At 38.1% G+C, this 18,348-nt stretch overlaps 1 protein-coding gene across 1 annotated transcript in view; it reads right to left on the bottom strand.

Annotated features, from left to right (window-relative positions):
- Positions 1 to 18,348, bottom strand: part of LOC122809101 (deleted in malignant brain tumors 1 protein-like) — a gene marked incomplete at its 3' end in the record, with an annotated part of 811,935 nt that overhangs the window by 332,377 nt on the left and 461,210 nt on the right. The window contains 1 exon segment of the mRNA XM_044080344.1: positions 3,475 to 3,783. Coding sequence (XP_043936279.1) covers positions 3,475 to 3,783 — 309 coding nt within the window.

The raw sequence follows: 18,348 nt of genomic DNA, 5'->3' as shown, positions 1-18,348 counted from the left end.
AGGGTGCTGGAGGTCTTGGCCTGGTCACTCAGCTGAGATTTCAACTCTATATCTGTGCCAATTGAAAGTCTTATTAGGGATCTGTAGGAAGAGGGAGAAACCATCCCTGGACTGACAGTGATCTCTGTGTGCTCTTAAGGGAAATTACACTTGAAATTCTGAAATTCTGGAAATTTTGTGTGTGTACCTGTTTTCTTCCAGTGAACATCCCCCACTGTTGCCAGTGGTAAGGATTGAGGCTGATTGATTACTGATTGGCAGTGGTGGGTCATCACGGTGGATTAGTGGATGCCTTGTAAACCAGGCATAGATTACCCCTCAGCATTCTATAGGAGACTGAGTAGAGGGATAGTAATTTAAGGTGCTCTGCATAAGGCAGGTTTGTTATGCTTTGCATTCTTTTTGTAAGGTACCTCTGAGGTGGTCTAGTTGCTGCATAGGGAGTACGGTAATCTATGATTGGTTTGATCAGGGCAGAGTACAGTGGGATAATGACTTCTTTGGATCTTGGTGCCATGCCTTTACTTATAAGTTGCACAATATAAAAGGATTCCTCACCATTGTGGCCATGTGGTGGTCGAAGGTAAAGCTACTGTCTACATGCATATCCACATCCCTGACTATTGGGATGACTCTTGGGATGGAATTGTCAACATGGTAATTAGCTGGGATGTTTGACTTCCTGAAGGGTACAATTATGAATTTTTTAGCATTGAGATTAAGACCATGGCTTTGGCACCATTTGTTAGTCAGAGATAGGCGTTCTTGAAAAATGCTAGTCTCTATGAGAGAGTCAGTTATAAACCCCAGCTTGCAATTATCTGCAAACTTAGCTATAAATCTTCAGCATTTGCTTCCATTTCAGAGAAATAGATGCCAAAGAGGAGTGGACTCAGTTTTGAGCCCTGAGGGACTCCACCAGCTTTGCACCGTTGAAAGCATCCCAGCTAATGATGGCATTTGAAATGGGCCTAATCCCACACTAGGTGGAGGACATGCAATCTGCATCAACACCCACAATAGTTTCCTCCAGTATGTGCACATATCCACACACCTTCTATGAAGGTTTCTACCAAACAGTTGCTTGGTAAGCTCAACACTCACTCATAGGTCATGCATCTGCACTGCTGTCTCTCTACTGAGTATTGGAAAATACATGGTCTTCTTCACTGCCCTGCCCCTAAGGAAGGGCATGCCAATCCTCCCCTACAGGTCCCATCAGAAGTTCAGTCCTGTACTCTTTCTCGTCTCCTGGGCTATAGTCAGGCCTTTATCTCTCAGCACCACTGGAGAATGCATGAAATGTAATTACCTAAGAACTGATATGGAAAACTAAATTTTAAATATATCTTTAGCATGGCTAATGAAAAGGAGACACTATTTATTGCTTTATTTGCTCAGGTGAGGTTTTAAACAAGAACTAAAGGAGCCTCCCTAAGCAAGATTTTGGTGTATAAATTCTGAGGATATGTATTAATATATCTAAATACCTACTTGGTCTCAGGCAAATTTAAGAGATAATTTCTCTGTTTGGATATCAGTATCAAATCTACCCCTTGCAATGCTTTTAGACTCCTCATGGGGTTGCATTCTTTCAGTAGTAAGTATATTCCCCTAGGCCAGAATATCTTCACAGTCTGTTGTTTATCTTTCTATTCATGGGAATTATTTTATTATATTATTATTATTATTATTATTATTATTATTATTATTATTATTTGTTTACCAGGATAGTACACTGATCTCAATCGACCATTTGCGACCACACAGCCAGGGTGAATAGGATCACATGAAAAAATGAACAAAACTTATTTACAGATACAAGGATATGCTAAAGAGCAAAGCTCAAGTTCACACAATAAGTAAATGATGATGCAGGGAATCAAACCCTGCACTACAGGAACTATAGTTCACAGTCTTTACCTTTGCTCCACCTGACAGTCAGCAATTTTGCACACTGTATTCTTGACACAGAAAGCAGCATTATCTCTCTGTGCTAACTGATCAGTTGTAAATTTTAGTACTGTTATACTCTCTAACTTCTTGGAGAGTACATTCACATTATTTTATTGCTTACTTAGAAAAATATTACTGTTTGTGAAGATTAAATGACCCACGTGGGTAACTAGCCTAATACCTACTTATGAGAAGTATGAAACAGCACCGCATGGAGTTTTAGTGAAGAAGAAGATGTTCCATGTTGTTTTGTCTGGGAAATCTACTCAAAATATAGAAAACCATTGGTAGAAAAAGTAATGTCACTAATATTAGAATTAAGCCAAACTTCCAGTATTGGATGGGTTTGCGCAGTCACCCAAGTTTTCTAAATGCATTTATTTATTTGATAATCAGCTTATTGCCCTAGACCGCCATGATCTGAGTAAGAGGCAGCAGTAACAGCTGAGTATATCAAATGCACCATTTTATTTTGTCCATAGTTATGGGCAGTATTCTTCTGTGGTTTGGGCATTGTGAATGAGGTAATGTCAGTGACTCTTTTTTACTGCAGTTAATTTGAGTGATTAAGCTCGATCTTGGGTTTATGTCCCTAGGGAAGCTAAGTTCTTCTGTTCTGCAAAACGATGATTTCTATAGGAATTTTGTTCCATGTATGAATGTGTGTTTTTAGACATTTGTCAACCAAGTAAGCCCACTGGACACAAGTGTCCCTTTTCAGAGGTGAACCAGAAGCACTCTCTGCTTTAGTTGCTGATGCAGAGTCATACAGAAGGCACCTGAAGGTAAACTGAATTAAGCCATGTACCTTAAGTACTGGAAGCAGCTTGGTAGTAGCACAAAGTCTCAATTCTCTGCACTAACTGCCAGATATATATCTGTGCAGCTTTAACTGTATTTCATATTATTATAGTACTCTGCACTATTGAGTTCCAGCTAGGGACTGTGTGAAAAGTGAGTAAATGATGGTTATTTGTGGGTAGGAGTATCTATTGCTATGTGGGTTTGGTGTGTTCTGGCAAGCAAATTAATGAGGAAGTTAAAGAACTTGATGGGAACTAGTAGTGTGCTTACTGATATGGTTATAGCTTTCACAAGGTGGCTGTTCAAGCCTACATATATGATCAGTGCATGCTGGGAAAAAAACAGAAGTGGTAGGGAAAGTCTGGAATTTACAGGCAAGTGCAAAGCATGAGTACCTTAAAAAAAGTAAATGGCAAAGGTACACTACAAATGACCAGCAAAGGTTTTGAGTTTCTTTTGGAAGACAGTCATAACTGAGTAAGATAATCACAACTCAAGATGTGAGCATGGTCCAGGTATCTGAAAAATATACGTACCCAGATGAATACCAAAAGCATTATGACATTCATTTAAAATGTGCATTAAATGATTTTACTTGGTTTTATGAAATTATTAAGAAGCGTGATTCCATTTTTTTAATTGCCAGATCCTTTTAATATAATGAAAACTTCTGTTTGGACATATTTACATTTTTAAATACACTTCATAACTTACCCTTTGCACATGTAACAGCTGCAATATATGGTGATATGTCAGTATCTGTAATGAGAGTTGCACCAGGACAATAAATTAGTGAAGGCTCTAACCCATTACACTGAAGATCTTTAACCCAGACAGGAGTGGAGTCTACCCTCTTAACAGTGCTTATTTCCAGTGCAAATCCACACCCTTGTGACTGGCACACAACATTAGCATCTCTGATGTCCCATCCTTCTGCCGAGATATAGCCCTGGGTGTTATTGTAACTCATCAGAACTGTTCCAGAACACATTGTATCATTTGAGAAAGCCACAGAAATGGGACCTACAAAGCAAACACACGACAGTTAAGGAATGTAAAGAAGGTATGTAAAAAAAGAGTACAGCAGTGAAAGACATGTTTAAATCACACTCTTAAGAATACCACATTCAGTTAAGGCACTGAGGACTAGATTTTACAGTAACAGTATAACACTTATTGTTCATAGTTGAATGCTAGACTGATTGCCCTGAAAGACCATTTTAAGCCTAGCCAATAACCTAACAGCAGAATTAAACCCTGTTCCTTGTGTCTATGAGGTGAAGACATTGTAAGTGTGCTTAAAATGATTCCAATAAATCTATTGTTTGGGGAAAATATGCACGTAATGCAAGTCTGCCAAGTTCTAGGCAACATAAAAAAGTATACTTGGTTAAGGGACCTGTGAAGAAAAATTACACTTCATGTATCTTACATACCCGAGGATACGATGATCATATTCTTCTGACCATTGTATCTTACATACCCGAGGATACAATGGTCAAAAGAATATGCTTCTTCTGTTTACAAATTAGCCATCTAAATTCATAGTTCTAATGATGAAGATGCAATCAGTATACTATCTTGTCCTCAAGATGATTAATGGAATTTGCTTTCTGATAACAAGCAGCAGCAAGCAACTGGCCCACAGATAGGATGCAGATAATCAAAACAGTGAAGGTTATCGTCATAAAGAGATTAGTCATCAGTGGAGTCCTCCAGGCTTCTGAGCTGGGATCTCTCCAGTTTAGCATATACTTTTCTGAAGTAAAAGGTAATACCAAAGGGCTCTGGCTGACTAAGTTTAAAGATGATTGTAAGCTAGGAACAGTCATTGAATCCACAGATGACTTAGCTATTCTGCAGGAAGGTTTGACTCAAATAAATAACTAGTGCCAACTCATGGTCTCCAACTAAATGCAAGAAAAATGCAATATTGAATCCTTTTGGAATTCATCTACCCCTTGAAACTACCACATTGGCAATACTCCCCTAAGGGCTGACCTAGTTTTTCAAGATTTGGGAACATATGTGGGTAGCAGCCTAACTTTTGACCAACATGTGTCTATTGTTGTAAGAAAGCCTTTCTATATTGCACTGATTCTAAACAAAGGAATTGTGTCCAGATATAGGGATGTCATTGCCCATTTTTACTCAGCCGTCATTGGGCCAATCATTGAATATAATTCCCCCTTTGGCATATATCTGTTCAGGCACATGCAACAACTGGAACACCCACAAAGATGTCTTACTAAAAGGATACAAGGTCTATACAACATGTCTTATATGGACCAATTGAAAGCCCTGTCACTAAACTTGGGTATCCTACAGACTGCTAAGAGGTGACCTCTGTCTAGCATGCAAGGCATCCTCTGACCAATTACTGATGGATTTACTGCACACCAGCAACTCAAATGGCATTGGAAATACTCAAGGCTAGGGATCTAAACCTCTTCTATAACATCAACAGAAAGGTTTGGAGGGACAGGTATATTTCGCAGAGAATACTGTTGCTGTGGAACAGAGTCCCCATCCACATAAAATAAAGTTCATCCTTGTCCATTTTCAAGCACAACTTTTAGATCTATGGATGAGAAAAATATTTTTTCCCCAGGACTGCACCTTGTAGTAGTAATGGATTGGCACGGCTCCTAAATGTTTTTTTTCCTATGCATAGGTTCCTTTGAATTATCAATGGTATGATCTCAGTGATTCTTATCAAGAGTAATATATAATTATCAACCTTTGGATGGGTAAGGCCAATATATAACCAAATGGGATAGATTATTTCAAGCACAAAAGGGAAAACTGCCTGGGCTTAAAATGGTCCACAAGGGCAGCTAGCCTACTACTTACCTATGAACTTATGAACACCTATAAATGAGTACCTGAAGTATTTTAAGCTGCATTTTTCACTAATGGCTAAAACTATATTTATTTATTTGACATTTGTATACCGGGAAATTCCAAATGGGCCAGAATGAACTAATTTTAGTGGAGGTTGGGGCAGAAGAGCTCCTACTGACAAAAATCAGACAAAAAAGAATCCAACTAATAACTACACCAGAAATGTGGAAAAAACAGCAAAAGCCCAGATAAAACTCCACAGATTTATTGCAGACAGTTAAGTCCTTTCATCCCCAAGTGGGACTTATTCAGAACTGCCATTATTAAAAGACAATCTCAAACTAATCATGTAACATCCAATGAACCAATCAATTTAATAAATTTAACAATTGTTTTATTAAATTGATTGGTTCTTTGGAGATTGAGATGTATTTAAATGGCTTGTGTTTTAATAATGGCAGTTTATTAGCAGAAAAGATCCTTGATTATGACAAAATGTACAGACTGGATTAATTTGAATATACAACACTTCTAAATGTATAAACATACTGTAAGTTAAATTAACAAAAGTTAGAGTGATTACATTTAAATATAAGAAAACATCATATAACTGAAATTCTGTGGTGGTATAAAAAAGGGAAATGCTTGTTCACAGAGGAGGAAAACAGTAAAGCTTTACGGAAAGGAGAAAATATGTCAATTGTTATTAGTAGAGATAGAAAGTCAAACACAGGGGAGATCAGTTGAGGCCATTTAAAGTACAAACTTATAGCCCTGCTACTTAGATCTGAAACGTCAAGATGTGAAGCGATAAGGATTTAAATAAAGGGAGTAAAGGTAAGCAATGTATAGCATAGTAAATAATTAGCCATGGTTACAGCAGGTACAGATCAAAGCTTTAGACAAATATTGTTTTACTGAAAGTTTGAAGGATGAATGATTTTGGTTTGTTCTTATAGTTAAGAGAAGGGTATTCCAGATCTTTGCTACAGAGTAAGAGTATAGACTTTGTCCAGTTGATTTGCTAGGTCAATGCTAAGTAAGAAGTTGTTTATTTTCTGATCTGGGAGACCATTTGGGTATATAGTTTTGAAATATTGTACTAACATCAGAGCAGGCCATAGGTCTATAGATGATTTTATGAACCATTTTATGTTGAAGGAAGGTAAGGTTTTGTGGGAATTCAAGTCAACTGACAGTGTGAAGAGGTATACAGTGATGTGCAGAATATTTTGCCTCACTAGCAAATTTAACAATTTTATTATAACACATTTCTAGGTTTGGTTTTTAGGATAGTTTGTATGTTTCTAATTATAGGGGCAACATATAAAAGTGTGGGTAGAAGATAAGTTGTGGCAAGGGTATGTTAAATAGGTATGTCTAGGAAATATCTCTGCCAATAAAGATTTCTTATTTTCTTGTATTTTTTTTTAATACAGTTTTGGATATAAAAATTGAATGATAGATGTTTGTCTATAGTTATGCCTAATAGTTTAGTATAGGGAACTATTTCAATTGCTTTTATTTTGTGAGAGTATCGTGAACTGAGTTTTGTTTAGAAAAGTTGTTTTAGGGGTGAAAAATAGAATTCTGTTATTAAAGGGTTAAATAACAGCTGATTGTTGGAAAACCAGATCTCAGTGGAGGTAAAGGCATCTTGGGTGATTTGTTAAAGATGATACAGAGTGTTGGAAGAACAGATGGTAATCGAGTCATCTGCATATTATATGAGTGAACTCTGACAGGAGGAGATATGTAATACATTTATGAAAACATTGAATTGGGGAGGACACACACTATAGAGCCTGGGGGACTGCAGTGGTAGCAGTGGGTACATGGAAAGAGAGTTTTGCCATTTGACTGCCTGTTGTCTGTTAGACAGGTAGCTTGAGAAGAAAGACCAAGATTAGTGAGCATTTGTAAAAGAAGAGGGTGAGCAACCGTATCAAAAGCCTTGGATAAGTCAAGAAATACATTTACATAAGTCTCTTGTTTTGTTAACTTTCTCCATAAAGGATAGTAAGGTAGCGGTGGTAAGGTGAGCTGGTCTAAACCCATGTTTTGTGGAAGTAAAAGTTGATTATTAGGAAGGTATTGTGTGGAAGTAAGATGTTGATTATTAGGAAGATAGTGTAAGAATTGTGTGTGGTCCCATTTTTCAAGAAGTTTTGAAACTGGTGACAGCATGACAACAGGATGGTAGTTGGAAATATCAATGGAGTTAACAATTTTCTGAAGATAATAAAATATTTCTTTCTAGAGAGTTAGGACATAGGCTTCTAGAATGGATCTTTTGACAAGTATGCTGATTGTGTATGCAATGGCTTCAGCTGCTATTTTTCAATATTCTACGGGTAGATTATCAGGAGGGATGGAACAGGTTTTAAGTTTGCGAATTAGTCTCTTTATAGTATTAGTGTAAACAGGCTGAAGCATGAAAGTGAAATAATTAAGGGAGAAGTAGCAGAAGGAGTTATAGGTGAGTTGAAGGGGTTGAGATGAGTTGCAGGGAGGTCGGTTGACATAGATGAAGTGGAGTTGGAGAATAAGGGAAGGGAAGGTGGAGGGGAGTAAGATGTGTTTAAAGTGAGGTTTAATATTACTTGATGAAGTGAATGTTGAAAATGTTGGCAGTTTGTGCTGGGAGGGGGGTGGTTATCTGGAAGTGTACTAGGTTTAATTTTTTGTTCCAGGGTTAAGAAGTGATGTAATAGAGGACCACATTTTTTGGGGATTTTGTTTATGATTAGAATGTAATTTTAAATAGCAATCTTTGTTGTCTTTAGTTACAGACTTTTTGTCTAGTTGTGAAGCTATTTAAACTTTAGTAGGTCTGAGGAAGTTTTATATGTAAGTCATTGTTTCCAGGCTCTAGCTCTAATTGTCATTAAATCCTTCTGTGTTTTGGACATCTAAGGAGAATGATTAATTTTAATTCTTTTTCTGCAAAGGGGTGTAAGACTGCTTATGATATTAAAAAAAAATTGTATTTAAATAATTGACTGCTTCATCTAGAGGTAATGTTTTGTGAGTAGACCAGTTTATGTTTTTAGTATGTTGATGAATGCTCGTTAGTCGCACTTTGAGAGTTTCTGCATAGCTCTGTAGTGTTGTACCTTATAAGGATGAGAAATTGTTCTACGGACACAAACAAGGAGATGGTCACTTAGTGTATCGGGAAGAGTACCAGCCTTGATAATCTTACTGAAGTACAAAACCAGAATCCAGTGGAGGATAGGGCCCTGGTTGTTGTTATTATTAAATCTAGTTGGATTGGTAATGAGTTGGGTAAAATTAAAAATATATATATGTTAGTGGATGGGAATTTAGAGATAAAGTTCTGCCCGTTATTTTATTTTATTTTATTTTATTTTATTTATTTATTTAACATTTATTTACCTGGAAAGTCTGACTGGGACAGAGCCCATTTTCAGTGGAGGCCTGGGGAAAAGCTCTCCAGACGCATGTCTTTGGAATGTTGGAGAAAACAGGAGCAGCCAGAAGAAACCCATATGAACACATGGAGGAAATGCAGACTCCGCACAGAAGGTACCCCAGCCCAAATAATTTAAAATGATAATTTCTGTAATCCAGGAAATAATGTCTTCCAGAACTGGAAAATTAGGTTCAGGTGGTATATATATTAGTATATTACATAAACGTTTGTATTGTTTATCTTTAAAAAGGCAATAAGAAGTTCAGCATTACGGAATTGTGGGATTGGATTGGTATAGGGAGTAATATTATAAGAACTGAGATAAAGGAGAGGTATACCTACAGCTTTCTTGTGTAGCCTGCCTGCTCTAAACATGTTATAACTGTGAGGGAGGTACTCAGAATTTTTAATTGTTTGGTTTAAGCCAGGTCTCAGTAGTACTTGAAATGTCAGCAGTATTATATAATATCCAAGCATGGAGGTTAGTGATTTTATTACAAATAATCTGGAAGTTTAGCATAATTATATTTAGAGTTTTTGAGCTGGTTGCTGTTATAGGAGAAAGGATAGTGTTTGGGTTTGAGAGAGCTGAGTGTGTAAGAGAGAGGTTGTGACCAGGGTTAGGATGAATATCTTCACATTGAGAGATGTTAGAGAATTTTAGACAGTATGATGTGAGGGCTATTATGTATTTTGGTGTAATGGGGTGGTACTGTACGTGGGTGGTATTGAACTTAGTCAAGAATATTTTGAGGTTTCAGAGGAGCAGTGGATTTATTCTAAACAGTCTGGGAGATATTGTACCATAATGTTTTGGTGTGTATAGGTGGAAGGTGTAGTATGTGTGACAGAGGTTTTCCAAGATAATGTTGCAACAGGATTTAAGGAAGTGGAGTTTGATAGGAGGAGAAGAAGTAGAGTGAGTAAGGAAAGAATGATTATTTTTTGATCTGCATAATTCATGGTATATGTTGGATTATATTATAATATTAGAGCAATAAAAAAAGACAAGCATGGCTAAGGGTGGGGATTGTCTAGACGAAGGGAGGGGTATGAAGGGTATGAAAGGAATTACAGCAGTTAAGGAATAAGTGTGAGTTTAATGGGTCTGTATGTGCAAAGTGATTATGTTACTAGTATAAATGGATGATAAGTTAAGGTGGGAGGAAACTGCAGGATTAAATTTAAAGTATACAGGGGTTGGGTGGGAATTAGGAGTAGGGTATGGGAGTGAAGTGAGCCTAAGCAAAGTAAGCAGAAAAGGACCAGGAAGCACCTGGCCAATGAAACGTACTACTGAAGAAACATTATCATTATGGTATATCTTTCTCTATAATTCTTTTGCAGGATTACACTCACTTCTTTTAGAGTATTACCTGGGAAAAATTCCTTTTCTTGCCTTACTGTTTGGCATAACATTTAGACTTAAACACTGGATAAAATGAATTGTCTTGTAAACATCTGTGGCTCTTTTTTATAGCACCTGGCCAATTAAATGTACTACTGGAGAAAACCTATAATTAAGGTATATCTTTCTCTATACTTCTTTTGCAAGATTACACTCTATCATCTCAGAGTATTAGCTGGGAAAAATCCTTTTCTTGTCTTACTGTTTGGCATAACTTTTAGACACTGGAGAAAAGGAACAAAATGTAAAAATACCACAGCAAGTAGAATTGTCCTGTAAACTCCCGTGATGCAATTTCATATAGTTGGTTCCACTATTTATTTTCTTATACATCTCTTTAGATTATTTCCCCCATATAAAAAGCTTATACCTAATAAAGTAGAAAGGATTATGCTAGAAAAATATTAATACACTCTTTCGGAGTTATAATTAATTAAAGTTAAGGAAACTAATCAACTAGTTGTGCTACAACCGGGAACATATGTATGCTGACCTGTGCACTAAACAGTAGGTAAAAAGAACCAGTGTAGTCAAATTACTTATATTGTTGCTTTTAAAAGGCACCAAAATATTGACAAAGCTGTTATATAAAACACACATTAACTGCAGACTGTCTTGGTAAGTTATCCTTAGGATAGGGGCAGCTGTGAGGACTTTGGTTTATTTAATTCTCTGTTTTGTTTGCCATTCACTTTATTAAGCAAGAGATTAATGTTCTGGCTGTACAATGAGTCTTTATAACCTATACGTTTAAAATTAAGTGAAATAAGGAGAAACAGGATGAGAAGGTTAAAGTGAGAATAGCATACAATGTAAAACATTAAAACAATAGAGGAGTCCACATGAGATTGAGAAGAAAAACAGTGGAACAGTAAAGAGATTGATATGAAAGTTAGTAAAACCTATAAGACAATACACATTATAAATTGTAGACTAGTACCCCTTTACAGAGACCTGTACAACATCGGTCAATTAAACTACAGAAGATGCAAAGTTCACATTCAGCAGCACAATAAATCACACATGGCTAAAAATAGGAAATTACTAGGGGAATTGATAGTTCATAGTTTTAAAGGTTCATAGGCGTTTACTAGGCTAATGACCACAGGGTCCTTTTTAAACGTAGTCATGCATCTCACATCTCTGACAAGTTCTTTTACCCTTGATAAGTGTAAACAGGGGCTTGGGAAGTGAAACATTTACAAGCAAAATCCTGGGAGATGAACCATTTAAAGGATGTATGTGTCCATTAGAGACATAGGTGCCAAACCAGGGGTGAATTTCCTGTTTCCCACCCAATTGTCCAAGTTACACTTGAATTGGGTTATGGAGGAACTCTGCTTCACATGGATGAGAAGCCTATTCCAGAGAAGGGGTATTCTCTGGAAGAGATACCTGTCTCTCTAGAATGTCCTATTTGTATTGCAGGCAAGGTTTAATTCGATAGAATGGGTAATTCTGGTGTTGTTTGTTTTGCAGAAATGCAGGTGGTCCATCAGAGTGGGATGTAAAAATGCCTTGTATGCAGGGCATAGCTCTCCTCTCAACAGCCTGTAGGAGACACAATATAGGTATAGTGCCTTGAGACAGTCTGTATAACATGTTACTTATGTCCTGTATTCTTTTAGTGAGGGACCTATGTGGATGTTCCAGTTGTTGGATATGCCTAGTTAGGTACATACCAAAAGAGGCATTGTACTCAATGATATGTCTGATGAATGCCGAATACAGTGGAACAATAACTTTTTTGGACCTAGATGCTTTACCTTTGTTTATAAGTTGTACAACATAGAATTATTTTCTCACTGTTGTAGACACTTGATGGCAAAACGATAGATTACTATGTGCCCCCAGGTCTCTGACTACTGGGCAAAGTCTTAGGGGTGTGTTGCCAATGTAATAATTACCAGGGGCGGATGACTTCCTGAAGGATACTATTATGCATTACTTGACATTTAGTTTTAGGCCATGGCTCTGATACCACTTCATTGTCTGTATTAGCCCTTCCTGGAGAACATTTGTTTCAGTGGGTGATTCAATGACAGCTCCTAATTTGCAATCATCTGCAAATTTTGTCAGCTAGAAGTCACTGACATTGGCATGGAATTGAGAAAAGTAAATTAAAAAAAGGAGCAGTCACAGGACTGATCCCTGAAGGACTCAGCCTTTTACTGGCCTCTTTGTAGAGGTGGATTCTCCAGTTCTAAATTCCTAGGTCCTGTCTGTGAGCCAGCTGGCAATCCAACAGGTGACAAAAGGATCTGTACCTAAAGTTTGTCAACAATGCCTAAGTGGGGTATTGTGTCAAATGCCTTGGCCAGCTCATGGTAGGCATTGTGAACCATTTTGCCCTTATCTGTTGCTTTGCTGACCTTCTCAAAGAAGTCTACCAGGTTGAGTAGGCATCACCTGTCCTTGATTAAACCAAATTAGGTTGGGACCTGTGTCTGGAGGTTTTCTATGTCATTATTGATCATTTTCATGATAATTATTTCCATGGCTTTACAAAAGAGACTAGTGAGACTTATGGGTCTGTAGTTTCCACTGCCTGTAGATGGCAGACCTTTGGTAGAGGGATAACTGCTGCTGTTCTCCATTCAAGAAGAACAAAGCCTGTTTGGAGGCTACAGTTACATAGCAATTCCAAAGGGCCTGATAGATCATGTTTCATGTTATTTAGAAAGAATCCTGGGATATTATCTGGGTCCATTGATATGGTGTTCTTGGCCTTAGAGAGAGCATTAAAGACCTGTTCTCTAGCAAGGGGAATTATACTTGATGGTATTTCCTGAGAGAAAGTTGGGGGGAGGGGTATAGATGAAGCTAATTTGTCAGCCAGTAGGGTTGCTATATTTTCTGGCTAAGTATAGGTGGCATCAATAAACAATGAGCTCTGCACACAATTGTGTATTGCCTTTGAGGTTGTAGACATAGCTAAAGAACACCTTGTGATTGTTCTTGGCCTGAGAGGCCAAATTAACCTCAGATTTAGCCTTGGTAGTCTTTATTCATCACTTATTAGACCCATTATAGAGTGCAATGCCCCTTTTGGAATGTACCTCACAAAACATCTGCAGTAGCTGGAAAGGCCACATAAGTACCTCACAAAGAGTATTACTGGCTTCAAACAAATGCCTTACACTGACCACCTCAAAAAACTCCAGCTTTACTCCGTAGCATATCGCCTACTCCGAGGTGATCTCTGCCTAATATATAAAGCTATGTCAAAATCAGAGCTGTTGGACATGCTACACCTAAAGAAATCACAATCCCTCTGAGCTACACGCTCTAGGGACCTAAACCTTGTCACCATAATAAACAGGACAAGCTGGAGGGATAGATTCCTGTCCCAGAGACTTCCTATACTCTGGAACAAGCTACCTATCTATGTCAAGCAAAGTTCTTCATTAGCACTCTTCAAAAAAATCTTGATGAGTGGATGGGAAATAGGAAATACACCCAGGGAATCACTTCTGTGTCTCTGCTGGGCAGTGGCGCAGGAAAATAACTTTCTTGGGTGGCGTAAGCTATGGAACCTTGCTGGCTAGGCTAACGTAGGCCCTTGGGCCGATAGCCTAGTACCTACCTAAGAACCTATGAACCTATTTGTCCTCTGAGTTGTTTGTTTAGTTTGATAAGACTGCCTTTATCTTGCTGGGTGCTGCACCTCTTAATATTTGCCATGATTTTCTTCCTTCTGTAATACAACCTACTGATGTAGTGATTCCTCCAGGGTGACTTGTTTTTTGAGATGTTTCTGTACTTCTTCCTGGTGGGTACAGCTGCCTCTATGCTGCTATTAACATGCTTGTATAGGGTTTCTTTGAACAGTTCCATGTAGGCAGCAGCATTTTCAGGGTTTATGTAGGATTGAAATTTTGACAGGTTATCACTTAATAGTGGGCAGTTGACCTTAGACTACTGCAGTTCCTGATTATTCCATGTTTTGCTGGGGTTTCAGGTTTTTTGTTTACTTCAAAAATGACCACTTTGTGGTCTGACCTTACCAGAGAAGGCATTACACAAGGGGGTGTGCAGCACTTTCCCATATTAATGAGGACCAGATCCAATATATTTGCACCCCTGGTCATTGTATTTACAATTTGGTCCATGGAGCTTGTGTTTAAAAAATCTAGGAATCTCTGTGCTTGTACGTTTGGTGTCGTATATGAATTCCCAATAATAGTGGGATAATTAAAGTCACCCATGAATATAGTATTGGTTTGGATGGTGAGTGTTTGCAATAAGTTTAAATACGTTAGGGATTTCTTGTGTCACAGAGGTGCATCTACAGCTTGCAAGGAAGTGGTATAGGATTTTGCCTCTGGTGATATAAACATTGAGAAGCTTAAGTGCACTATCCTGTTTGTCCAGCCTTGAGGTATATTTATTTTTTATGTAAACTGAGACACTGCAACCTTTAGTCCCTGTCTGTTTAATAGCTGGTCTAAATGTGTGGAAGACATTATAGCCTTGTACTGCCAGTGTGCTATGCTGTCCTCAGATTTAAACCATGTCTCAGTGACTGCACAGATATCAGCATTCTCTAGGATGGGGAGAGCTTGAAATTTTTTATTTAGGCTCCTAGCATTGAACAGTAATACCTTTAGATTTTCTTGGTTTTGATTTGCTATGTTGGAAGTACTTTCAGTTTGGCATTGCCTAAAAAGACACTATGGGGGAAGACAATGTTTAAAGCCTAGAGTGGAGAGATGCAGACCTTGACTAACAAAGTAGCATGGTCTGTTGACCAACTCTTTCCATGATGACAAATATTGCACCCACCTAAAATGACACCAGAAACTAAGCCAATTATTAAAGTCAATCATCTTTTGTTCTTATTGTGGCATCACCCTTAGAGAAGATAACATGCTGCTTAATGTTAGGCTCATGCCAGCCTTGGACACATATTATAAGAGCTCTATGATGTCTCTCTTCATATAGTTTAGGGAGGCACTTCTCAGGTCATTTACACCCACATGGACTATGACTTAGTCATACTGATACTTGTGGTCCAGTGACCTGCATAAGTGTGTAATGTGGAGGATCCTGGCCCCTGATAAGCAACTGACTGTGACTTTCTCCTTACTCAGCCCAGAGACAGGGCCATCAGTCTGTCTCACAATGGAGTCTCCAGTGACTAGAATGTTGGATTCTCTGGTGGTTTGCCTTATGGATTTAGAAGATGAGGCTCAATGAGATGTGTCTCTATGTGCTGATGTGGGTGTTGTTTTGAAAGAGTGCATTTGGGGCTGCTAAGTGTATTTGTTATGTGCACTTCATTTAGGTCATCGGGGTTTAGTGTGGGTCTATGTGTCTGCTTTGAACTGTGTGTATGGATGCAGCATGTGTGCTACTAACCTTATTGATGTTTGGAGTACTTTTATGTGAGAGCTTTGCCTCCTGTGACATTGTGTAAATAAATCATTCACGTACCATATCAGTTTGTTTTAGAATGAACTGGTTGTCTGTAAACATGAAACAATTTGTACATTGTCTCAGAATATCCATATTCACCTAGCAGGTAACAGTGATAGTGGGAAAGTTCATATATATAGCAAGAGGCCCTTTTTCATTGTTTCTATGGTTGGAGTAAGAATATTAAGTAATGTCAGATGTATCTGGTTTGTAACTCTGAGGGCAGTGGTTGTCATCTCAAACTTGTTGCCCTGTGGTGTAACTAGGTTATGGTAAAATTTCAAGGGTGCGTTTACAGGAAAAATCTCAGTTCAAGGTGTCTGCATCTATACAGGACGCTGCCAAACACTTGAGGGGAAACTGATAAGTAGACCTTGATGACTTTTGGAATAACTATTTAGGAAGATATTCTGAAGGTAGGCTAGACAGCAGCAAATCAAGCATTACTTACTGAAAAGAAAACATTAGCTTTGTCAAGAATGATGAAAAGAGAGGATTCACCTGGATGTTTACTGCCTGGTTACTACTAGTGCTGGCCTCACCACAGCTTCATGCTGCTGGAATACAATACTCCTTTGGTTCTTCTCTCACCAGAAGTAAAACAGTAGCACCAACCCCAAGATGAGAAGCAGGCAACAGGCTCTTTGGTTATCAACAGTCTAGGCACAGATGATGCAAGGATCTATAGGGTTGTTGCAGCCTTTTCCTGGAAGATGCCTTGAATAACAATCAAACTAATCAGGAAGGTCCAACACAGACTTACTGTTCAATTCGAAACAGTCAAGAATCAATGCACTCTGCTCATTCTCTTATCAGGAGCAAAACATAAGCACAGATTCCAATCTGGCACCTATGAAGCAGTTATTAGGCTTTCTGGTGATCACCAATCTCCAGGAAATAATGTCTACATGTTCCTTCTATCACCAGAAGCAAAACAGAAGCACTATTCCCAAGATGACTACTGAGAAGCAGAATGTGGGCTCTCAAATAATTGGTGGTCTTGGACTAGATGTTGCAGATTTTAAATGGAAGATGGAAAAAATGAATATCCTAAGAGTTGCAGTGTGCAGTAAGCAGTTAGATGTTCTCTAAGTGGGGAGCCAGTAATTTTAAAAGGGCAAGATAGACCGTAAGGGGGTGGTCACTTTGTATTCTGGCTCTATTGAACGCAGTGGGATGGCAAGTAAATTTTAATAGCCAGCGAAAGAGGAGAGGGAAGGAACTATGTTGTCAAATTCATATGAGGGCCAGGCAACCAGAAAGACAGTGGAGTTTAAAAACACATATGCAATTAAAAGGATAATATAAGTAAAACACAGTATAAAGAAAATACACTACAAGACACAAAATGGAAAAAGGCAATGAAGCAATACAAAATACAAGAAAGTAAAAACAAAGTAACTTATCCATCACAACAATCTGTGGCAGAGTCTGAGTGAGCTTTTCCAGTAAAGCCTTTAAATGTTTTATTTTACCCCTTAAATTGAAGGTTTAGTTCCTAGCTCCACTCTCATTTCACAGGTATTAATCTTAATTGACCTCTTCTAATTTCTGTGACTCCTAGTTTAAATATGCAATTAAAAGGAGAACAGAAGTAAAATACAGTGTAAAGAAAATAAACCACAGTATACTAAACAGAAGAAGGCAATGAATCAATGCAAAATATGACAAAGCAAAAACAAACTAACCTTTCTCTTGCAGCAATCTGGGGCAGAGTATCAGAGTATCAGAGTCTGAGTGAACTTTTCCAGTAAAACTGAATTTCTCCCTTATTCAAGTTGGTGTGACCATGGATTTGGAATATATAAGCTCTAGATGTGTGGGGGCTTGCCACCCCCATGGGAGGTGGGATGCAGAGTGCCCCCCCCCCCCCACAAACCCAAAAGTATTCAGGGATTTAGATCCTTCGTCCATTTGCTTTTGTCTACTCATAGTGAAGCTAAAAACACACACACACACACACACAAAGACACACACACACACACAAACAAAGACACACACAGACACACACACACACACACACACACACACACACACACACACACACACACACACACACACTTTGTAAGACAGTATACTAGGTCATTGATTTTAAAACTAAGATGGAAAAGAAGGTTACTTGGAAGCCATTCCCAATATGATCTTACATTGATCAGTAATAATAGCAGATGGGATGACATAACACATTGAGAGGCTTCTAAACTGAATTTGCATAAGAGGAAAACAATCTTAGAACCACTGGGTTTAAGACCGCAACATGAATAGGGTGTAGAAAAATAAAAAGCAGTGACTGCAGATGTTTTAGCTGGAAGTAAACACTTGTCCCATTTTCCTTACCTTAAATAAAGATTTCTGTACCTACCCATGAATTTTTTTGTCACTGTCCATTATATTAGCCTCTTCTAATCAGACAGTGCAACTACCATTTAGTCTCCAAAGAAGGTCAGTGTAAATAATATCTAATAAAGGGGAATATTTTTAC

Source organism: Protopterus annectens, chromosome 1.part1 (genome assembly GCF_019279795.1).
Source record: "Protopterus annectens isolate FY-2018-M chromosome 1.part1, PAN1.0, whole genome shotgun sequence".
NCBI classification, from domain to species: domain Eukaryota; kingdom Metazoa; phylum Chordata; order Ceratodontiformes; family Protopteridae; genus Protopterus; species Protopterus annectens.
The sequence above is the reverse complement of the archived record's forward strand: the minus strand, read 5'-3'. Positions and strand labels throughout refer to the sequence as shown.